This window comes from Somniosus microcephalus, chromosome 27, assembly GCF_052327205.1.
Source record: "Somniosus microcephalus isolate GS21.2 chromosome 27, FLI_Smic_1.0, whole genome shotgun sequence".
NCBI lineage: Eukaryota > Metazoa > Chordata > Chondrichthyes > Squaliformes > Somniosidae > Somniosus > Somniosus microcephalus.
This window is the reverse complement of record NC_141013.1, coordinates 16,996,568-17,021,614: the sequence shown is the minus strand read 5'-3', so window position 1 is coordinate 17,021,614 and position 25,047 is coordinate 16,996,568. Positions and strand designations below refer to the sequence as shown.

Genomic DNA, 25,047 nt, shown 5'->3' with positions numbered 1-25,047 from the left:
AAAATGGCTTCCAAGATATGACCAACTTAAAGAAAGACTTGCATTTATATAGCTCCTTTCACAACCACCAAAGTGCTTTACAGCCAATGAAGTACTTTTTTTTTTAAAGTGTAGTCACTGTTGTAATGTGGGAAGCACAGCAGCCAATTTGTGCACAGCAAGCTCCCACAAACAGCAATGTGCTAATGACCAGATAATCTGTTTTAGTGAGGTGGATTGAGGGATAAACATTGGCCGGGACACCGGGGATAACTCCCCTGCTCTTCTTCAAAATAGTGTCATGGGGATCTTTCACATCCACCCGAGAGAGCAGACGGGGGGTCTCAGTTTAACGTCTCATCCGAAAGGCTAGATTTTTGTGCTCAAGTCTCTGGAGTGGGACTTGAACTCATAACCTTCTGACTCAGAGGCAAGAGTGCTACCAACTTTTTAAAAATATTATTTATTGAACATTAAAAACATTTACAACATCGTGATCATTCCATTGTATCATACAAATCCATTCTGCCGCTCTGCATAACGGGTTCCATCTGCTACCCACATTCCTGGATAGTATCTCCTCTTTATTGCCGAGCAAATTTTAATGACCCACGACGCCAACTTTTTTATTAGCACATCGTCCTCGATATAAACCGGCAGGTTTAAGAATGAGACCACCACCTCTTCAGAATATAGCAGAGATACCTCCAAGAACTTATCTCCAACCTTCAAACTCAGTAAAAGTCTTTCCACCTCCTCTCGGCCACTGACCGTCACCTCAAGCCCAACGTTCGGCTTTGGTCGTCAGGCAAAGCAGCTTCCCTCATTGCAGTGCTCATGTACCGCCTGGGTATTATCCCAAGCTCGTATCTCCTTAGCCTCGCACTGAACCACCACCGTGTTTTCTTTTCCAAACCTCCTGGGGTCCCGGCCCAAATCTTTGGGCCTTTTTTTCTCTCTTCCCCCAACGTTTTCTCCCCTGATTAAATTTATCCTGGGGACATTGTCCTCTGAGGGGCCCCTCAGCAGCCATCTGACTGCTGTTTAAGGACCAAAAAGACCCTAAAACCTGAAAAAAAAAAACCACCACCAACTTTTTACAAACTCACTCCAACTCCCTGCAGTAATCAAGCACCCAGCAGCACTTGCTCACTCCTAGCCCCTCCCGCCTCGAGAGTGCTACCCACTGAGCCACTGGCTGACACACTTTAATTCACCACTTCCTCCTGTATTTACTGTGCTGTCCAGCTGAGCCAAGTGCCCTGTCCTCTTTTACTGCCTCAGCCCACCCAGTACAGGAAACTTTCTTTTATCTGGCACGGACGGGACCGACGTGGTGCCGGTTCATCAAAAATTCCGGATAACTGAACGCTATAGTAAAAGATAGGGAGAGCTCCGTATAAAGCAACAAACCCTGTTGCTTAGCAACAACTGTAGAACAATGAACACAAGTTTCAAGCGTCTCTGTAGCTTAGCAACAGCTGCAGCCACACCCTTGCACAGCACAGATGGAAGAAGGCAAATAAATATGAAGTAAAACCTGCTCCTGAATTTTGCCGGTTAACCGAGATTTCCGGTTATTTAGGTGCCGGTAAATCGAAAGTTTCCTGTACCTCCTTATTCATCATTTTGAATATTTGGTGGTCCCTCCTTGTAAGTTGCACTTCTGCTTAGGATACCTGCCAGCCTTTGTCATTTCTTTTCTTTTAAACTCTCTTTTATTTTATAAAACATCAAACTTAATTGCTTCTCGAGATTGTGACTGCTTAACACCATGATTAACATTTCCTTATTTTTATAGCAATGTAGTCTTTAATTGCTATAATGCCTATTGAACCTACCCAGAAGCACGAGGTAAGCCAGCAAATGAACTGCTGTGTGTACAACATTGAAATAAACCCAATTCAAGGAAATCTGAGTGCAGCCGCAGGGGGAATCCACTGGTGTACATAAAACAAAATAATCTCAGGGTTTGAATCCAATGTTGGGCTTCAAAATGTTATAGAATACTTGTTTGGCTGTCGCAGTTTTGAATTCCCAGATTAGATTCCAGCCGGTCCTTCACTTGCAGCTTTCCATTACAAAGAAAGAAAGACTTGCATTTACATAGCGCCTTTCACGACCATCGGATGCCTCAAAGCGCTTTACAGCCAATGAAGCACTTTTTGAAGTCTAGTCACTGTGGTAATGTGGGAAACGCGGCAGCCAATTTGCGCACAGCAAGCTCCCACAAACAGCAATGTGATAATGACCAGGTAATCTGTTTTTGTTATGTTGGTTGAGGGATAAATATTGGCCAGGACATGTATTGATTTCTTTGTGGGTTCAATGATGAGACATTTATGAAAGAGAATGTCTTTTAATCTAAAGTTTGTTCAACTCAGTTAACAGCATTACAGGAGACACCATCTTAGAGATCCATCTAAAACGAAACTAAAACTAAACTCCCTCTCTATCACATGCCCTCTGCTGGTCAGGCATAAATAATCAATCAGGCAAATATGCTGGTAAGGCATCATAATCAAACAGGCAAATACCATCACTATTTGCTGATATCATTACATCTCCCTTTCTTAAAACAAAAGTATTTTACTTTTATCTAACAACATGTTTTCTTTGTATTACTCTGCATTTTAACTGTAACACTTAATGAACTTACATTATCATTATCAAGGTTTTTAACCTTGTTTTGTGTGTTCACATGAAATATGTAAATACCTAGAACTTGAAGAAAGAATAAGATAACATTACTTCCTTCTATAACAAGAGTCCTTAAACTTGCTCAATGAGTCTCTCAGGAGGCTTCACGCGTCTTGAGGATTTTCTGATTGATTGTCCTTGAATCTGAGTTGTTGCCTCAGATGATGGTTTCTCAGCTGTGTGATCAGGTTGTTCAACAGAATCAGTCTTTTGACCTGCTGTGTGATCAGGTTGTTCAACAGTATCAGTCTTTTGACCTGCTGTGGCTGGTCCCATGAGAAGATCCCTACGATTTCTTCGCAGAACAGCACCCTCATCTGTCTGAATGGTGTATGATCTTGGTTGGACTTCACTCAGGATGGTTCCCTTCTGAGTCCATATGTTTGTTTTGTCTTTGAACCTTACTTGGTCACCAGTGTGGAGTTCAGGTAGGTTTTGTGTTCCTCTGTCATAGTAGCACTTTTGCTTTTCTTTCTGTTGCTCTTTGAACTTCCTCACTTTCTCCCCCTCTTTTGTTTTCAGGAGGTTCTCCGGGATGGGTAGGTTTGACCTTAGCCGACGTCCCATAAGGAGTTGGGCTGGTGACTTACCACACTCGAGCGGCGTTGTGCGGTATACAAGCATGCTCTGGTAGAAGTCAGTTCCACTGTCTTTTGCCTTGTACATCAGTCTTTTCACTGTCTGGACCGATCTTTCCACTAGTCCATTGGACTGTGGAAAGTGAGGACTTGACGTTGTGTGGACAAAGTCCCACTCTTTGGCAAAGTGTCGGAAACTTGCATTGTAAAACTGGGGTCCGTTGTCTGTGAAGACCTCGCTTGCCACGCCATGTCTGGAGAATATGGCTTTCATACATGTTATCACAGCATCTGCAGTGGTGTTGTACTGTCTACAAACCTCTGGATACAGGGAGTAATAGTCTGTGACTACAAGATAGTCCTTCCCTTGACATACGAATAGGTCCGCGCCTACCTTCTGGTAAGGTCTGTCTGGTGCTGGGTGTGGCTTTAGTGGTTCTACCGGATTGCTTGCTCGATATTTCAGGCATATTGTGCAGTTTGATACCTCATTTGTCACATCTTGGTTGATTCGTGGCCAGTACATCACCTCTCGTGCTCTTTTCTTACACTTTTCGATTCCCAGATGTCCTCCATGGATCCTTTTTAGCATCTCATTTCTCAGACTCTTTGGGATAGCTATTTTACTTCCTTTGTAGATGATGTCTTCGACCACTGATAGTTCCGCCCTGCAGTTCCAGTACTCTGCCATGTCAGGTGAGCAGTCTTGCTTCATGTTGGGCCATCCATCCAAGATGCTTTTCCTCAGTCGTCTCATTGTTTCATCTTTGTTTGTCTCAGTCTTTATGAGCTCCATTTTTGCATCTGCTATGGGCAGTGCACTTGTGATCATGTCCACGTAGGCGTTCACTTTTTCATCCATTTTGGTGTTTGCGGGCTCTCCTGGGTCAACAGCTCTGGACAACGTGTCTGCTGTATATATCAGCTTACCCGGTGTGTACGCAACATTCAGTGTATAGCGTTGCAGCCTGATCATCATTCTTTGTATTCTAAGCGGACAGCTATTTAGTGGCTTTTGGAACAATGCAATCAAGGGCTTATGGTCAGTCTCTACACTGATTGCTTGTCCTGACACAAACTGGTGAAATCTTTCACAGGCGTATGTGATGCTGAGCAGCTCCTTTTCTATTTGAGCATATCGCGTCTCCGCGTCTGTCATTGAGTGCAATGCATATGCAATAGGTTGCCAGTAGTCATATTTTTGCAGAAGAACGGCACCGAGCCCACTCTGTGATGCATCTGATGATATCTTGATGGGTCTCGCTGGGTCATAAAACCTCAGAACTGGTTCCTCTGTGAGCAGTTTCTTTGGATCGCTCCATGACTTCTCATGCTCATGATTCCATTCCCATTCTATGTTCTTTTCAGTTAGTCGTCTCAGTGGCGCCATCTTTTCTGAGAGGTTGGATATGAATTTACCCATGTAGTTGATCATTCCATTAAACCTCTGCACGTCCTTTTTGCATTGTGACTTTGGCATATTCTCAATGGCGGACACCTTTCTGGGATCTGGTCTGATGCCCTCACTGCTAAGGATATCTCCCACGAATGTCAGTTCTGTCACCCCGAGCTGGCATTTCTCTCTATTCAGCTTCAGGTTTGTTTTCCTTGTTGCTTCCAGCACTTTTTTCAGTCTCTCGTCATGCTCAGTTCTCGTGGTTCCCCATACTATGATGTCATCCATTGATGTATCAACTCCCTCCAGGTGCTCATAGATCATGTGGATAGTTTTGTGATACACTTCAGGAGCTGAGGCAATGCCAAATGGTAACCTTAGGAATCTGTATCTGCCAAATGGACTGTTGAACGTGCACAGTCTTGAACTTGCTTCGTCCAGTTTCATCTGCCAAAATCCTGATGATGCATCTAACTTGCTGAAATACTTTGCATTTGCAAACTGTGACATGATTTCCTCACGTGTAGGAAGCTTGAAGTGTTCTCTCTTTATTGCTCTGTTTAGATCTCTTGGATTCAGGCAAATTCTGAGCTTTCCATTCTTTTTGTCCACAACGACGAGGGAACTCACCCACTCAGTTGGCTCATCTATCTTCTGAATCACGTTCAGGCTTTCCATCCTGTCCAACTCTGCCTTCAGTTGCTTTTGAAGAGCAAACGGAACTTTTCTGCATGGATGTATGACCGTTGGCATACTTTTATCTACACTGATCGTGTGTTCTCCTGGAAGGCAGCCTAGACCCTTAAATAGGTCGTTGTACTCTTTCATGAGTTCATCATAGACTGTCTCTCTTTCGCTTTCCACAATGAGGACTCTCTTTACCAGGTTCAGTCTCTCACAGGCTATTAAACCTAGTATGGCCTGCACATCCTTTGGCACCACGATTAATGCTAGCGTGTGCTCTCTGTCCTTGTGTGTCACTTTGACAATGCATCTTCCTTTCACTGGTATATCAGTACCTGAGTATCCTGTCACTTTCACTTTTATTCCATGTATCTTTGGTTTGGGTCTAATTTTCTTAAAATCAGTCTCTGATATCACATTAACTTGTGCTCCAGTATCCAATTTAAATGGAATGTGTATGTCATTCACTTTTAGTGTCAACATCCAGTCTCTTTTTTCTTTTTTGTTTTCAGACACAACATCTACATAGAACTCCTCTATCTCACTTTCATCTACTGCATGGACCTTGCTTTGTTGCGCTTGGTTCTTACAGCAACGGGCATAATGGTTGTTTTTGTTGCAACTATTGCATGTTTTACCATATGCTGGACACTTTTTTGGTGGATGCTGTGCACCGCATCGACTACATGACTTTCGATTGCCCCTTTCATTTTTGTTCGCTGGCCACGACTCTTTTTTCACATTGGCGCTCTTTTTGTTAAACGGTTTGTGTCCGTTCTTTCTCACTGCATCCACGTTGCAGCTACTGTCACTGAACAGCTCCTTTGCCTGCGACTTCACAGTCTCTGTAGCCCTACACAGTGCTATGGCTTTTCCCAGGTCTAGATTTTGCTCTCTTAGCAGTCTTTCCCTTAGACCATTATCTGGAATACCACACACCAGTCTGTCTTTTATCAGCGAGTCTGTCAGTCCCCCAAATTCACACGTTTTGCTTCTGTTTCTCAGTTCAGTCACATACTGATCAATAGTCTCTCCCGTTTTCTGTACACATGTGAAAAATCTGTGCCTCTCAAATGTCACGTTACGTTTAGGTATGCAGTAGGCCTCAAATTGTTCCATTATTTTATCCAGCTTCATTTTGTCTCCATCAGCAGTGAATGTGAAGTTATTATACACCTCCAGCGCTTCATTACCCACGACATGTAAGAACACTGACGCTTTCATTTTATCACTTTTCTTGTCAGCTCCGATTGCCGCTATATACAACTCCAAACGTTGTTTGAACCTCCTCCAATTTTCAGCCACATTACCTGTCAACTGAAGCTTCGCCGGTGGGTGTAAACCTTCCATTTTTTACTTCGTTAGCTATTCTCCACAGGTAAGTAACGATGTTCTCTTTTGGCTTGCTAATATGAGGAGAGCTGATTTCACTTCAGATTTTTCCTCTTCATCTCTTTCAATCACTTCTGACACCATGTATTGATTTCTTTGTGGGTTCAATGACGAGACATTTATGAAAGAGAATGTCTTTTAATCTAAAGTTTGTTCAACTCAGTTAACAGCATTACAGGAGACACCATCTTAGAGATCCATCTAAAACAAAACTAAAACTAAACTCCCTCTCTATCACATGCCCTCTGCTGGTCAGGCATAAATAATCAATCAGGCAAATATGCTGGTAAGGCATCATAATCAAACAGGCAAATACCATCACTATTTGCTGATATTATTACAGGACACCGGGGATAACTTTCCCTGCTCTTCTTCGAAATAGTGCCATGGGATCTTTGACATCCACCTGAGAGAGCAGACGGGGGTCTCAGTTTACCATCTCATCCAAAAGACGGCACCTCCGACCGTGCAGCACTCCGTCAGTACTGCACTGGGAGTGTCAGCCTAGAATTTTGTGCTCAAGTCCCTGGAGTGGGACTTGAACCCACAACCTTCTGACTCACAGGCGAGAGTGCTGCCCACTGAGCCACAGCTGACACTCTGATTATTTCATGTGTGTAGAATGAATTATGGGGGGTGGGGGGAATATTAATTCATCCTGGCCGGTGGAAACCGGGCAGGGGCAGTTAAAAAGGAGTAGACCAATTACCCACTCTGCGGGTTTTTTATTGCTGCTCTTTTTGGTGGGTGCTTCATAAATTTATGCAATTTGGGGACCTATTAAGTCATTAGGACCCGGTGACGTTTTAATCATGGCTGCTCTACTTGGGAGTGCTATCCGGGCCCCACAAGGAATGTCTCAGCCTTGTTGTCCCGGGCTCCCCTCCAATGTTCCCCCTAATTTTATTTTGGGTGCGCGGCCCATTCACAGTTTCGTGCATTTGCGAAATTTAACATAAGAAAAGCCAGTCCCGGGGACTGGCAGGGAGCTGCGCCACCGCGCGGCTTAGAGGGAGCGTTGCTCCCCTCCATCTTCCCACTGGCGAGGTCTTGCCTAAAGCCCCGCTCCACCACCTACCTTCTAGTCAGTGGGAGGCCACCAGGCCGCGCGATTTTAACCAGCTAGCCAGCTGCCATCCCCCACCCCCCCACCACCGCCATTTCAGGTGGGCAGCTAGCTGGCGGGATGTAAATAATGCCCGGGAGGTAAAATAGCCCAAGCCTCAAATTGATGCTGTCGGAGAGGGTGTTACTGTTTGTCCCAATGACAACACCTCCACACAATACTGACCCCATGACTGCACAAGATTCTGAAAGCATACAGAGCTAAGCTGCACTGTAGCAGCCTGACGAAGCCCCACATGGGGGTCTGTGTTTAAAGAAGTCAAGAGCCACTTCAATTTCCGGAACTTCTCACTGACTGTCAGCTGCCAGCCACCTCATAGCCTCCCGCCACTGGGACTGTAGTGAGAAAAGGCGTCAGATTAGGTAGGCGAGTGCAACACGCACACACAGTGATAGGAAAGCAAAGCACTGTGTAAGCAGGCGCTACATTCAGGGATACTTTTGTTTTTGTACAGTAGATGACTTGGGCACAGAGGATTGACTTTTGCTCGGGCTCATTGGTGCCATACTTAGTGGAACACTGCCTTGATTTGGAGGGTTGCTCCTCTCGCCTCTCCTCTCCACTGGTATTCAGCTCGTGTCTATGTCTAGATCAAGGCTGTAATAACATCTGGAGCTGAGTCATTTTAGTGAACCCAAACTGAACATTGGTGAGCAGGTTATTAGTGAATGGGTGTTGCTTGATGGCACGATTGATGCCTTCTATCACTTTACTGATGATTGGGAGGAGGCTTATTGGGCAGTAATCAACTGGGTTATATTTATCCTGTTTTTGTGGATACGGTATACCTGGGTAATCTTCCATGTTGTCAGATGCCAGTGTCATAGCTGCACTGGAAAAGCTTGGCTAGGGGAGCGGCTCGCTCAGGTGCACAGGTCTTCAGTACCACAGATAGGGTGTTGTCAGCACCCATCGTCTTTGCTGTGTCCCGTGCAATCAACCATTTCTTAACAGCATTTGGTGCAAACTGAATTGGCTTGACACTGGCATCCATGGGACATCTGTAGGGGCCAAGTAGGATTGTCCATTTGACACCTTTGGCTGAAGACACTGCAAACACTTCAGCCTTGCCTTTTGCACTCACGTGCTGGGCTTCACCATGGTTGAGGTTGTTGGCTGTTAGACAATTAATAGTGTCACAGTAGACTCAAAATGAAGGCATCTTGTGCGCTGCTAGGAAATCCAACATTCACCTGCGCTATTTTGTGCCGATGATTACACACAACCGGGACATTAACTGAATAAAAGTCCTTGCGACTCACATATTTGGGACATCGCACTCCGAGGGAGTGCAAAGATCAATGTGCTATCAATCACATCCTGGAGAATTCCAGCCGTGCGGAAGAAGCCTCTGGCTTTTGGCTTGCTGTTCCCTGGGGTCCATGGGAAAAGAGATGTATTGATTGGCTCTGGCAAACAAAACATCGGTGGCTTGATGAACGTACCAATGCACTGCTGACCGACTCACGCTGGAAATGTCACCAAAGGCTCTGGAACTCTCATGAAGCAGAAATCAAGGTTGTATTGGCAGCAAGTACAGCAATTACAGTTAAAATCCCAAAACTGCTTATCACTTGAATGAACCAACCTTGCAGGTGTAGCAATCCTACTCGGGCTGAAATTCTATGGAGGTGAAGCATTCTGAATTGCCCCTCGCCCTCTGCTGGAGATCACACGTGAGCAGCGAGGACTGACCTGCAGAAGACGGTTGCCAGGATACTGTTCGACTGCCCATTGCCATGTTATTTTGTGTTAACATGGAAATGATAATATTGAGGAAGTGTGAGATTCCAGGCACTTATTTTTAAATTAATGAATGACACAGGAATCTGTCTGAGCAAAATGTCATTGAGTTTGAAATTAATTAGTCCAAGGGGGGGTCTGTGATGAGGCTACTGTCAAATTCATTTAAGTAGTTCTGCTGATTAGTTGCATTGCTGCCTGCAAAAAACATTTATTCTTAAATTAAATGCTTGCAATACTGCTTTATAATGAACCCAAACAGCACAAGTGTGGAGTCCGTTAATCAGAATTAATTAGATTAAATTAAATTAAGAAAGTTCAATAATATTTTACTGACAATTTCTTAAACTAACAATTAAGTCACAGGGTGAGTCTCTAGTTTGTTAAGAAAATATTTATTTAGGATTTCCTGTAAGTAAATGCTTAACTCTGCACTGAGAGAATAGATCATGAGAAATTCTTTAAGCAATGGGTTGGTGGAGCGTATATTGCTTTACCACAGGAAGTGGTGGAGGCAGTGGGAAACTGCCCAGGTATGTCCTGTCCACCGAAAGCAGGTCAAATCCAATCCGGCCAATTACCGCCCCATCAGGCTACTCTCAATCATCAGCAAAGTGATGGTAGGTGCTATCAAGCGGCACTTACTCACCAATAACCTGCTCACTGATGTCCAGTTTGGGTTCCACCAAGACCACTCGGCTCCCGACTTCATTCCTTGGCCTTGGTCCAAACACGGACAAAGGAGCTGAATTCCAGAGGTGTGGTGAGTGTGACTGCCCTTGACATCAAGGCAGAATTTGACCGAGTATGGCATAAAGGAGCCCTAGTAAAACTGAAGTCAATGGGAATCGAGGGGAAAACTCTCCACTGGCTGGAGTCATACCTAGCACAAAGGAAGATGGTTGTGGTGGTTGGAGGTTAATCATCACAGCCCCATGACATCACTGCAGGAGTTCCTCAGGGCAGTGTCCTAGGTCCAACCATCTTCAGCTGCTTCATCAATGACCTTCCCTGCAACATAAGGTCAGAAATGGGGATGTTCGCTGATGACTGCACAGTGTTCAGTGCCATTCACAACTCCTCAGATAATGAAGCAGTCCATGCCTGCATGCAACAACACCTGGATGACATTCAGGCTTGGGCTGATAAGTGGCAGGTAACATTCGCGCCACACAAGTGCCAGCCAACAAGCAAGAGTCTAACCACTGCTCCTTGACATTCAATGGCATTAACATCGCCAAATTCCCCACCATCAACATCCTGGGGGTCACCACTGACCAGAAACTTAACTGGACCAGCCACATAAATACTGTGGCAACAAGAGCAGGTCAGAGGCTAGGTATTCTGCAGCGAGTGTCTCACCTCCTGACTCCCCAAAGCCTTTCCACCATCTACAAGGCACAAGTCAGGAGTGTGATGGAATACTCTGCACTTGCCTGGATGAGTGCAGCTCCAATGACACTCAAGAAGCTCAACACCATCCAGGACAAAGCAGCCCGCTTGATCAGCACCCCATCCACCACCTTAAACATTCACTCCCTCTACCACCAACATACTGTGGTTGCAGTGTGTACCATTTCAAGGGCAATTAGGGATGGGTAATAAATGCTGGCCTTGCCAGCAATGCCCACATCCCCATAACAAATATAAAGAAACAATTGTATCCTATATGGGAAAGTTAGATAAACATATGAAGCAGCGGAAGATACAGGGGTATGGGGAGAAAGCAAGATGGTGGGATTGGTTTTGGATTGCTCTCTAGCCAAGAGCCGGCCAGAACATGATGGGTTGCATGGCCTCCTGTGCTGTAATATGCCGAAACATTCCGCAGTCTCTGCTTCCTCGCTCTAATGATCAATCTTCTGTTTCCTTGAGGCACACTTGACATGAAGTTTTCTGAATCTCAACTCTGACATCTAGGATATTGCAGAAAACCTCCCACAGTAAACCCCGCATCAACCACGTTCTTAATTTTCTCATAGTTCTAACATATATATTATAATTATTATATCACATGTTCTGCTTTCTGCAGGATTTAGACTCGACATCGGATGAGCAAAGTAGCAGTCAGGATGATGCGTCACGTTCAGCATTCTACACAACCTCAGGGCGTCACAGACACAAGAAGCCCAGAGAGCGGCGCAAAGACCCTGTTGAGGAAGATTCACCAAAGCCACACAACTCGTTTAGAAACCGAAGAAGTCGTCAAACATCTCCGGCTTCATCCGACAGTGGAGGGGAAAGTGGGTCCAAAGGATTGACCAGGAGTTATTGCACACCCATCCAAGGTTCAGGCCCACATCCAGTAGGACCAAGCGGTGGATGCACTCGGAACCCTTCAAAACATCAAATTAAGGAAAAGCATTCGTATATGCAGAGGAGCAGTGCAGATTCATCAAAAGTACACCTACACTTTCAAGATTTACAGAGCGTCAAAGCACAAAGTGTTGCTGGCGATGAATGTGCTCAGCCCATCAGTCAAAGCTGGACCATCGGCAGAGAGCATGCGCATCAGGATACTGGGAATAAGCTTTTAGAAATGTGCAAAGAAATGATCCCATTCCATGATCCATATGTTTACGCCACTATGGCGGAAAAAACGAAATCAGCCACCAATTACAAAAGATTGGCGTTTCCAGATTATTGGGGTCACAACCCGCCCCTCTATCATGAGCCACTGATGGGTCAGCGGTGTGGAAATCAAAGGTAAAGCAATAATATTATGAAGCGTTTTATTCTGTTATGGCCGTTTAGCTCTTTTAATGCTGTAGTCATTAAATCATTCAGTCCTCTGACATGCTAATATCATTGAATGTACTCCCAGCTACTGCTGAGCAGCAAGTAACCACTCGCAAACAGTCCACCAGGAATGACACCAAATTACCTCTTCTTTTTTTCTGCCCCTACTGGCACATGAGGCAACCCATTTCTCCCACTGTTTCTACATCTAGCAAATCGTGCTCTGGGTTGTTTCCACAACAAAATCCCCATTTACAGCGACAGGTCCTTAGCCTGACTCTTAACTCCCAATCAGGAGTACCAGCTAGATGTGGTGGTGAGGGGCGGGGGTGGGGTTGGGGGGGCAGTGGTCACTGCGCCACTCCCATCACATGGGAATACCTCGCTGAATGTCAACCCATGTAGTGTAGGTGTTGTTAGGTAGGGAGTTCCAGGATTATGATGATGAAAGAATGGCGATATATGTGCAGGTCAGGATAGTGTGTGATTTGGAGGGGAACATGCAGGTGATGGTGCTCTTGTGCATCTGCCGACCTCATCCTTATGAGATTGAGGAAGTTGCCAAAGAATCCTTAGTGTGTTGCTGCACTGCATCCTGTAGATAGTGCACATTGCAGCATGGTACGCCAGGCGTGAAATGGGTGGGGTGGATGTTTAGGATGTGATGTGCCGATCAAGCGGACTGCTTTGTTCTTGGTGGTGTCAAGTTTATTGAGTGTTGTTGCAGTTGCACCCATCCAGGCAAGTGGAGAGTATTCCATCACACTCCTGGCTTCTGCCTTGTAGGTGTGGAAAGACTTTAGGGAGTCAGAAAGTGATCCACTCGCTGTAGAATACCCAGCCTCTGGCCTGCTCTGACAGCATCTATGTGGCTGGTCCAGTTGAGTTTCTGGTCAATGTTAATGGTGGGGGACTTGGCGATGGTCATGTCATGGAATATCAAGGGGATGTGGTTAGGTTCTCACTTGCTGGAGATGGTCATTGCCTGGCACTCGTGCGGCGTGAATGTTACTTGCCACTTATGAGCCCAAGCCTGGATATTGTTCAGATTTTGCCACCTGCAGCCATGGACTGCTTCATTGTATGAAAAATTGCAAATGGAGTTGAACATTGCAATCATCAGCGAATCAGCCACCAAGAGTAAGTGGAGGTGTCACGGTAGGAAGGGCAGGACGCAGCTGTCTGTGGACAGGACATACCTGGGGCAATTTTGCACGTTGTTGGGTAGATGCCAGCAGTGTAGCTGTACTGGAACACCTAAGTGAGTGTGTGGCTAGTTCTGGAGCACAAGTCTTCAGCACTATATCTGGGATGTTTTCAGGGCCTATAAGCCTTTGCTGTGTTCAGTGCACTCAGCCGTTCCTTGATGTCACGTGGAGCGAATCAAATTGGCTGCACCATGAGGGATTTAACAAGCCAGTTTGAGGGCAGCAGTATGGGTGGCGTACATGGCAGCAGAGTAAGTGGAGGTGTCACAGTAGGAAGAGTAGAACACAGCTGTCTGTCACATCTCTCTATAGTTCGTACGGGCAGGGATCCTGACTCCTAGCCTTTTATAAACATTAAAAAAAATGTTTTAGTAGCATGACAGATTGCTTATGTCATTGGGAGACCTACACCTAAGAGCCTTTAATGGAGCCATCTACTACCCGCATGTGTAGAGTTCTGGTGCACAGCGTTGAAATTCTGCAGTTGGCGGAGAGTTGATACTGCCTCCAGGAGATCTCGGCCTCTCACTGCACAGCCTGTAATGCCAGTCTTTACATCTCATAAATTCTCAGACTTCTGCCAGTCAGCTGCTTGACTGCAGTCACAGTTCCTTCATGGACACGTTACTTAACCAGCTTTGCCAAACGGAGGCAATCATTGATGGGGACTTCAACAATGTCCTTGCCCCTTATGGGGCTGGCCAGCAGGGACAGTGACGTAGAGCTTACCAGGGCGGGATGGAAGTGACCGAAGATGATGGTGTCCTCACGGCACCACATGCACACCATTCCAGTCCCCACCCTTAATGACTTCCCATGGGGTAGAAAGTGATCGGGGCCAAAACAGTACTGCAGGCGTGAAATGCAACATTCTGCAGGGTCATCTCGTAGTCATGCTAATGTAAATACACAGTTACCTGAATCCCAGGTGGCCCTCACGAGCAATCGGCTGTTGGCCGTCTCACAAACTGCAGGCTCTGGGGCGCACCTCCAAAGGAAATTGGGCACACGAGATTGCGCCTGGAAATTGTTCTCCCCATGTGAGGTTTTGCCCGTGAGGACAATACAACTCAGTGAGTACAATAGATTGTGGCAATATTGATGCTGTGCCACTGAAGTCAGTAGCACATTCATTGAATGCCTTATCAGATTGTAGTTAAACCTGAGTGGGGCAGATCATATCCTTCAACCAACCCTCTCATATTTTGACTCTCGAGTCCATTATTGAAAATTGGAGCTGTAAGTTGTAATTCTTGGCCAATTGACCTTGCATTCTTGGCTGCTAGACCTCGGATTTACTGCCAATTCATAGAATCATAAAATAGTACAGCACAGAAAGAGGCCATTTGGCCCATCGAGTCTGCGCCGGCTCTTTCGAAGAGCAATCCAGTTAGTCCCACGCCCCCCGCTCTTTCCCCATATCCCTGCAATTTTTTCTCCTTCAAGTATTTATCCAATTCCCTTTTGAAGGCTACTATTGAATCTGTATCCACCACCCTATCAGGCAGCGCATTCCAAATCCTAACCACTCCTTGCGTAAAAAAGTTTTTCCTCATGTTCCCTCTGGTACATTTGCCAATCACCTTAAATCTGTGCCCTCTGGTTATCGACCCTTCAGTCATTGGAAACAGTTTCTCTTTATTTACTCTATCTAAACCCTTCATGATTTTAAACACCTCTATCAGATCTACTCTTAGCCTTCTCTGCTCTAAGGGGAACAACCCCAGCTTCTCCAGTCTAGCCATGTAACTGTAATCCCTCATCTCTGGAACCATTCTAGTAAATCTCTTCTGTACTCGCTCCAAAGCCTTCACATCCTTCCTCAAGTGTGGGGCCCGCAATTGGACACAATACTCCAGCTGAGGCTGAACTAGTGTGTTATATAGGTTTAGCATAATGTCCTGGCTTTTGTACTCTATGGGCTGGGTTTTGTGAATGGAGGCGAGTTTGAGGCGGGACTGCTGCTTGTCGTGTCAATGTCCCGCCTCCATCCTCATCAGACCAACCAGAGGAATTTTCCCCTGATTGACCTTGTTAAGCCCGCCCTGCGGGCTCAGCAGGCCAATTAGGGAGGAAGTCACTGACAGAACACGTCAGCGTCTGACGTGCCATCTGTCCAGACTTCTTGAAAGAAGAAATGTCAGCGTTTTACAGCTCTGTGAAGCTGTCAAACACTGACATTCTGTGTAGTTTGATGAGTCCTTGTGTTCCGGACTCATCAAACCTTTCAACTTTGTTGATTTCACATGGCTGTTGGTTCGGAGGATCCAACAGCCAGTCTGTGAAATTGACAAGGAGGATGTCGGCTCTCCTGATCCAGCGCAGCTAAAGGCTGTCGGAAGAAAACAAGGTAAGTGAACATTTAAAAAAACTTATCACTCACCTTGCATACTTACCACTCCACACTTGCACCCATCACTCACCTCTACATCTTACTTCCAGGTGCCTCCGACTGCCGCAGACCTCCTTCACGTCTCCTCCAACCCGGCGGGGTTCTCCGAGGTTGGGAAGCCTTCACCTGTGAAGGTAAAATGGCACTAATCCTTTTTTCTGCCTGTTAACTACCTGTTAACAGGCAGTTAAAAGGATTAAATGCCTTTCCCACTTCCAGGAGACGGGACCCGAGGCAGCACATCTTCCCGCCTCCTGGCAAAAGGGCACGGAGGCGGGATGGGGGCGGGTTTGCCATCCACCCCCAATTTCTCCGAGTTTACCGGCTGTCCCGCCTCCATGCCCGCCTCCTCGGGGCTTGGAAAATCCAGCCCTATGCCTCTATTCATGAAGCCCAGGATCCCATAGGCTTTATTAACTGCTTTGTTAACCTGTCCTGCCACCTTCAATGATTTGTGCACAAACACCCCCAGGTCTCTCCATTCTTGCACCTGCTGTAGCATTGTACCATTTAACATGTATTGTCTCTCCTCATTCTCCCTATCGAAATGTATCGCCTCACACTTTTCTGCATTGAATTTCATCTGCCACGTGTCCGCCAATTCCACCAGACTGTTGATGTCCTCTTGAAATTTATTACTATCTTTCCCACTGTTTACTACACTTCCAAGTTTCGTGTCATCTGCAAATTTCGAAATTGTGCCTTGTACCACAGGGGCACCCATTTAAAATGGAAATGAGGAGGAATTTCCTCTCTCAGAGGGTCGTGAATCCCAGAGAGCTGTGGAGGCTGTGGAGGCTGGGTCATTGAATATATTTAAGGTGGAGATAGACAGATTTTTGAATGGTGAGGGAGTCGAGGGTTTGTCCTTAATAAATCCATGCTGGCTCTCCTTTATTAGTTCATGCTTTTCCAAGTGGCTGTTAATTTTCTCCAGGATTATTGTTTCTAAAAGCTTCCCCACCTCCGACGTTAAACTGCCTGGCCTGTAATTACCAGATTTATCCTTCTCCCCTTTTTGAACAATTTCCCCTTTCTTGAACAAACTCCCCTGTTTTGAACAGTTGACCTTGGAACTCCTGGCCTCAGTACCAGGAGTTAATGCCTTTATTAATAATTTTTTTTTATTGGCTTGTACTGAAATGATTTTGAAACTTTGTACATACTTTGGTTTCAGGGATAAAATATTTGAAGATATTCAACGTTTAGTTAACCCTGGGGATGTTCTGGACAGGGTCGTTTTTGATACTGAAAGGTTAGTCAATCCATTTTACATCCCATACACGATGCGTCCTTTGAATCCCAGATTGCATAGCATATGGTTGTCAAAAATTCTGAATCTGGCAAGTTTGAGCATTTTGCTGATGCAGTGCACCAGATAAAAGCACAAAAAATAAATGGACAGGATCGCCAGCTGGTGAAATGTCCTCTGTTCTAATGAAAACAGCCCCAGTTTTTCTAGTCTTTCTTTTTTATTTGTATTACTTAATGAGACTTGTTAATATCCCTCGGTCCGGCAACTCATAACGCACCTGGTGCCACATGCCTCAAAGGGATCTTCTCTTTGTGAGGCAGATGGCACCCTTTTATCATTTAATTTCCAGTAAACTTTCCAGAATTGTGTTGCATTGCACTTAGGAATGAGCACCATGACAGATGTCTAGGGATTCTGCAAAGTATCACCCTTAAAATTGACGGTCTAGAAATTAGGCCACGCAACACCCGTTTTTCGGGCCCTAAACGGCCTCTTAAGCCTCCAACATGGCAGGTAGGTAACACACACTCATTACAAGCTGGAAGTGGGCATCTGGCCATATTGGTAAAGGCCAAAAAATTGGTGTGCAGTGCCCACACTTGAAGCAGGTGTTAATTTGCTTATGTAAGTAAGAGTTCTAATGCCTATTTCAAGCCCCCACTGCAAGATTGGTTTGCTCTGAGGCAGCCAGCACTAGCTGCACTCGGAGAAACCGGTGGCCTTAACAGGTGGTCCTTAAAGGGACCGCAAGTTAGGCCATAACCAAACAAGGCAATATTTTAAAATATACTGGCTGGCCGAAGGGGTTTGTTGCTCAGGCTCCCACCTCACCCCATCCGCTGTCCCCTCAGTCCCATTGATAAAGCTGATCTGTCAATTTTTTTTAAGGGGTCTTCTTCAGGGGTCCAGGCCAATTGCTTGACTTGAACCCCAGTGGTGGGGAATGGGAAGTCCCCACTAAGGCTCTACTCCTTGTCATCATTTGGCCTTTTAAGGGGTGGACAGAGGTTCCACCTCTGACAGGATGAATTGGGAACTTCCAGAAATGGCAGAGACCGCCGCCATTTTCTAGAGCTTCTTCCCGTATCCTGCAACTGTCTGCATATTCGGCATCTGTATAGTAACTTAAAAGGCAAGAACTCTGGCTGCGATTTTATTAATGGAGGCGGGTTCGGAGCGGGTCAGGTGGTTTCCGGCTTCCAGCCCCGCCCCCAACTGCATCCGGCCCACGAACGTGATTTTACGTTGATTGACCTTGTTCAGCCCACCCTGTGGGCTTGCCGGCCAATTAAGAGGAAGCCGGTCAGATGACGTCATTTGATGACGCGTCATCTGCCGGTTTTCTTAAAGGGACCACGCACAATTTTTTTTTTTGACAGCTCATTTCTCAGTGTTTGACAGCATTGAGGTGCTGCAAACACTGACAATCACTGTACAGAGGTGGCCTCTTGCACCCAGGCTCTCCAGTGACTCCTTCCATAGGCTGGAACAGATGGCAACTGCAGGTGAGGTGACAGAAGTGATCTGTCACTGTTGAGAGAGGTTCTCGCAATGAGGTGGCACTGGACATCGTTTTCAAAACTTGTTACCTAAAGAAATGTGTAAATGCATTAAAAATGATTTTCCCAACATTTTCCTGCCTCTGAGACTCACCAATGCACCATTGGATCCTTCACACCACTTCTGCAGCTGTCATCAATCCAGAAACATTACAGCAGACTCACAACACGCCATACTTACCTGGCATGGTGTCTGGACATCGGGAAGCCCAAGGCAGAAGCAGCAAAATTTAAAAATAGCCTGTCAACTACCTGTTAATAGGCAGGTAAGTGGCTTTAATCCTCTTCCCGCGGCTAGGTGTCGGGTCCATGAACAAATTGGGGACCCAACACTTGGGAAAATTGTTTGGAGGCGGGTTGACGGCGGGATCGGACCCCGCCGTCAATCAAAATGCTTTTAACCTTTGACCCACCTCCAAACCCGCCCTCTTAGTGCTGATAAAATCGCGGCCTCCTGTGACACTTCCCAGTACACAAGAGTTACAGACAATAGTTCAGCTTTAGCATGCCATTAAACATTTTCCCGAGGGTTCTACAGGGTGATGCAGAGCTGTTTAATGTTGCATTACTCACACAGTAGTGTGACTAATCGGGATGTAAAGTTACTACCCTGCGCCAGACTCTTAGTTGTTTTATAAAACGTGCCATTTGATTACATGTGTTCGGTGGAACCTATTTTTAGTTCGGGTTCAAGTAACATTCCTATCAACTTCTTCTGTTTTTTTTCAACAGTCCTTCATTGGTTACAACAGAAGATGAGGTCTCCCTGAAGTTCTACTCGAACTTTGAGTCAGGCAATCTTCGAAAAGCTATTCAAATTCGCAAGTAAGTGTAATACAGGGCACCACACAGTGTACGGTATGTAGTGCAGTCTGGTGTATGTAGTGAAACCATTGAAACTAATTGTGCACTCCCTACCACTGCCCTGCCTGAGGTCAGCCAACTTAACCCAGACCAGGGACTGAACCTGCCACCTTCTGGTTTATTATCATTTACCCACAAAGTCATAGGGATGCAAAGCTTTGGCAGCATTGTATTTTCAGGGGAACTAATCCACTGCTACAAATGGTTTATAATTGGCCATCGTTTTTAAATAATTATAACAAAATGAAGGAATGAACAGTGTTCCTCACGGACAGGGCTGCTCTGTGTGGATGCTTAGCCGGAGGGCAGAATGCCCATACTGTTACTGCTGTTAATCTCGGTTCAGGTTAGAGTTTGTGCAGAGGAGGAGCGGTATTTCCATTGCTTAATACATTTCATTGTTTCTTATTCCTGTTCAGATATGAATATGATTTGATTATGAACGCTGACATCAACACAGACCTTCAGCATCAATGGTTCTACTTTGAGATCAGCGGCATGAAAGCTGGAATCCCGTATCGATTCAACGTTATTAACTGTGAGAAGACAAATAGCCAGTTCAACTATGGTAAGAAGCAAAGATCCTGGGCACAGAGAAATTTGGCATCTCAGGCCCATTAAAATAGAGTGTTATGTCTGAAGCTATATGTGCAAGGTCAGAAATCTTCTGTTTCATATGATAATTGAAGCTTGCTCTCTAAGATTTGGCTGTGCCTTGAAAACAAGCTTCACAAAGCTCCACATTTTTCCACTTAATAATCTCCCGGCTGCAGCGGTCACTCCATTTCTGCTTCCAAACGATAGATGATGCCGACTAGAGTTGTGTTCCTGGGACTTCTGCAGAGGTATAGTCACATATAGAAGTTAGGGGGAGATATCAGGGTCATTGCTGGGATTAGAAGTGGGGGGTGGTGGGGTGGGGGTGGGGGGGCGGCAGGTGTAGGATGAGGAGAGAGGACATAACCAAAGCAAAAATGATTGGAGAGGGTGGACATGTTCCTCCTTGTTCCTTTCCAGGGGTTGCGCCTGAAACAACACCATCTGCCCCAACACGATCGGCAAGAGCAAGAGTGGTCAGATTATGTTGTACTGGGTTTTTACAAATACAGCTGCTGCTACCAGTTTGGGTTTTCTGCTAATACGTAACTTGCTATCTCTCTTGCATTCCCCCATTGTGTGCAAAGTTAATGCAGTTGGTCCACTGCCTCCAGATAGATCTGATTCAGTTTAGTGAAACACTTGCCCCATTCCCCCAGTGTCCACTGCAGCTGGCTGCATTGATTCCACACTAGCGGGTCTGTTTTTCAGCTCTATCTTGGTCTCTGGCCCAGGCTGTTGATATATATTGATATTTAAGTCATTCTCCAACAATGCTTATACTGAAACTCCCACTTCTTTCTCACCTGTCCAAAATGGACACTCTAGCCACATTTTGGCCAAGGATATTTCTTTTGCCTCTAAACTACATGAATATGGGCATTTCTGCCCTCTGAAAACTGATGCCGATGTATCAGCATCAAATTACACACTCTGTCAGGCAGCTCTCTGTTCACAGTGCTCACAGTCGTCCCTGCATCATTTTTTGACAATTCAATGCTCACAGTGGCCGGGTCTAAACACTGCACCATATCCTGTGAATTTGTTGTCACTACACAGCTCTTGATAATGTAGTGTCTCGCGGCAATCTTCCAGGCGGTGCCTGGACTCCCTCTTGGACCAGCAATTGCTTGATTTGTGTCACACTTTATTGCACTTATAACATTTAATATCTCTGGAATCACTCACTTCTCTGTCATCCCCTAGGCTGCACAATGTTCAGCTTGTGAGTCTTGAGTAATCATGCGGTTTGTTGAATTGCCCACTGGATAATCAGTACGGGACTTCTTGTCGGCTTCTTGCTGTAAATTAGGCCACAAAATGAACAGCTTACTTAGTCCGGAACAACTTCCAGAAAATTACTTCTTAACACAAACCCATACACTTCATCACAAATCAGTCCACAAGGGATTAACATTTTTAGAACACATTTCCTACACAGCCTGGTAAGCGGCAGTACACCTTCTTGATGTGTAGTTGTACAAGGGTGATGTGAACTTTTTGTGCACCGAGTTCAGATCTTCAGACAGGACTGAAGCTGAACTATCAGAGCTAGAATTTATACTATGGGAATAGTTTCAAATTATAGTCATTACTTTTGAGTCAGCTGGCATACCTTGCGAGGTGGAGTATGATTGTCCAGGTGTTAATATTGTTCGGCAAATACCTCACTTCAATGGCTCCATAATCCAAGTAATTGAGTTTATCTATTCCACAGTACTGTATGTTGATCTGTAGACTTTAACATTTCAACAGCTAGTCATACAACTTTTGACTTAATTAAATTCTCATTAGAGATTTTGACAGAAAGAAAATCCATCCAGCATAAACTTCTCCCATTGCCACAGTATTACTGTGCCAGTCCTTGGTATGGTTTGCACTACCATAGAAACCATGAGCTTTGCTCAGAGATACAACTTGCTGAAGCCAGTTTTTAAATCACATTTATCCTTCTATCCAAAGTCATACCAAATATAATGCAGTGAGCTCTTTATTCTGTCATTGGCATGTTGCCTGGCCTGTGTGCTATTTCTAGAATAGGCATAATGGGGTTTATTGTGCAGTCATAGAATGATACAGCACAGAAGGAGGCCATTTGGCCCATCGTGCCTGTACTGGCTCTTTGAAAGAGCTATTCAATTAGTCCCACTACCCTGCCCTTTCCCCATAGCCCTGAAAAATGTTCCCCTTCAAGTATTTATTAAATTCCCCTTTCAAAGTTATTATTGAATCTGCTTCCAGGCAGTGCATTCCAGACAAGAAGAACTCGCGTGTTAAAAAAGTCTCCTCACCTCCCCCCTGATTCTTTTTGCCAATTACCTTAAATCTGTGACCTCTGGTTACCAACTCTTCTGCCACTGGAAACGGTTTCTCTATATTTACTCTATTAAAACCCTTCATGATTTTGAACACCTCTATTAACTCGCCCCTTAACCTTCTCTGCTCTAAGGAGTACAACCCCAGCTTTTCTAGTCACTCCACATAACTGAAGTCCCTCATCCCTGGTACCATTCAAGTAAATCTCCTCTGCCTCCTCTCTAAGGCCTTGACATCCTTCCGAAAGTGCGGTGCCCAGAATTGAACACAGCTGAGGCCTAACCAGTGATTTATAAAGGTTTAGCATAACTCCCTTGCTTTTGTACTCTATACCTCTATTTATAAAGCAAGGATCGCATATGCTTTATTAACAGCCTTCTCAACTTGTCTTGTCACCTTCGAATATTTGTGTACCTACACCCCCAGGTCTCTCTACTCCTGCACCCCTTTTAAAATTGTACCATTTAGTTCATATTGTCTCTCCTCATTCTTCCTACCAAAATGCATCACTTGACACTTCTCTGCGTTAAATTGTGTCTGCCCATTCCACCAGTCTGTTTATGTCCTCCTGAAGTGTGTTACTATTCTCCTCACTGTTTACTACATTTCCGGGTTTCGTGTCATCTGCAAACTTTGAAACTCTGCTCTGTATTCCCAAGTTGAGGTCATTAATATATATCAAAAAGAGCAGTGGTCCTAATACTGACCCCTGGGGACATCACTGCATACTTCCCTCCATTCTGAAAAACAACCGCTCACCACTGCTCTCTGCTTTCTGTCTCTTAACCAATTTCGTATCCATGGTGCCACTGCCCCTTTAATCACATGGGCTTCATGTTTGGTTTAGTGGTTCTACTAGGATCACTTGTCGTTAGACAGTGTTACTGGTATTTTCCTCTAAGGGAAACACCTTTCGTGAAACCTTCACTCGTCCATGTGTTGTGCTGATAACCTTGGAGAATTTCTTGTGATCAATTCGCTCCTTCAGGGATGAATTTCAATTTTAAAAGGCTTTTCTCTGTGTCTTCAGGAGCGCTGGGTGCCAGTAACATGCTGGCACTACTTGCGACCAGTGTTGCTGTGGTAGTAATAACAGGAAATGTGACATATTGTTTCTTCATCATTATTCCCGACTTTGACTACACCCACCCATAGTTGAGTGGGTGTATTCAATGTCTGCAGTCAATTCTGGCAGAAAACCCTGAACAGGAGCTAATGGTATGGCTTGCTAGTCAATTTCATGTGCCATTAATGCCCCGAAAGTAGCATAATAGCTGTGGAAAGTGCTGCCTTGTGACAACTATGTAGGCTAGACTTTATCATCAGCTTAAGTTTGCAGAATGAGGTTCTGCAGAAGTGATTTCACCTTCCTCGTGTGTGGCTGTATTTGTTTGTTTTAAAGCTGTACTCCAATACTTGTCGTTACATCCATCCTGCAATACAGGCTTCAACATGCAAGAGAAAGAAAGAACTTTGATAATCTGCTGCAGTTTTCATAATCTATGCTGCCTCTTTTTACGAGTCGTTGTACTTTTGATTGCCTGTTTTCCAGTGGGCGAGGAGACTGGTGCACAATATCCCACTGCTCCTTGGTTTCTTTATCTGTTCCTTTAAGTCTCGAATGGACTTGTGGAGAAGTCATCAAATGATGGGTAATTCCATTGGAAGCTGTACAAATTAAATCTAATTGTTTGATAACTGTCTGAAGCCAGCACTTGCATACTGTGGACCATTGTCAGTAAAGACTTCATTAGGTATTCCTTGTTTGGTGAAAATAGCTTCCATTGCTTGTGGTGTTGTGCACTGTGCACACCTCCATGCGAGTCAGTAACTATCCAGTAGTTCCTTCCCTAATGTAAACCAATTGCCATCAACTCTCTAATCTGGTCATTGGGTTACCGGGCAAGGTTTCAGTGGTATATTTTTTGGTTTAGTTTATATTTTAATCAGGGTCAGCAATCTGCTACCATGTGAGAAATGTTGCAACGGAGGCTGAATCAGGAGCGAGGGGGTTGAAGTTCCCTGGGGATCCTCCCCATCACCTGCCGTAACTTTGGCAGAGGATCCGTGGAAATCCCGGAGGAAAATACAGCATGGTTTTCCGGGATGTTCGTGGATCTTCTGTCAAAGTTAGGGTGGACGATCGGGAGATCCCCCGTGTAAGTTAATGGTGCAAGTCTTCATATTTCTCTACTCCTGCCTGATCGATTTCAACAACAATAACTGACATGAATCTTGTCATTCATGTGGAAATGACTTATGAAATAATACTGGGCGGCCTGCTGGTGGCGCTGTCCAGGGAGAGTATAAATACTCAGGCATGGGCCCAGCTTGCTCAGGACATTCTTAACAGGAACTAGTGAAGGACACAACTAGATCTCCATGTTGAAAAACAGTTGATTAAAGCTTTGTTTAATGCTTAGACCAAGTGCCTAGTAGTTTTCTTACGTCAATAACTACTTGGGATTTTTTTTCATGTTAAGGGCTATATAAGCACAAGTCATTTTCATCTTCTGGTA

General features: G+C 45.1%; 1 protein-coding gene across 4 annotated transcripts in view; it reads left to right on the top strand.

Annotated features, from left to right (window-relative positions):
• agbl1 (AGBL carboxypeptidase 1) overlaps positions 1–25,047 on the top strand; it is a 268,365-nt gene that overhangs the window by 55,982 nt on the left and 187,336 nt on the right. For all 4 annotated transcript variants that reach the window (XM_085968576.1, XM_085968575.1, XM_085968577.1 and 1 more), the window contains 4 exons: positions 11,631–12,304; positions 17,115–17,192; positions 19,484–19,576; positions 20,035–20,183. In XM_085968576.1, coding sequence (XP_085824702.1) covers positions 11,631–12,304; positions 17,115–17,192; positions 19,484–19,576; positions 20,035–20,183 — 994 coding nt within the window. The remainder of the gene's footprint in view (positions 1–11,630; positions 12,305–17,114; positions 17,193–19,483; positions 19,577–20,034; positions 20,184–25,047) is intronic.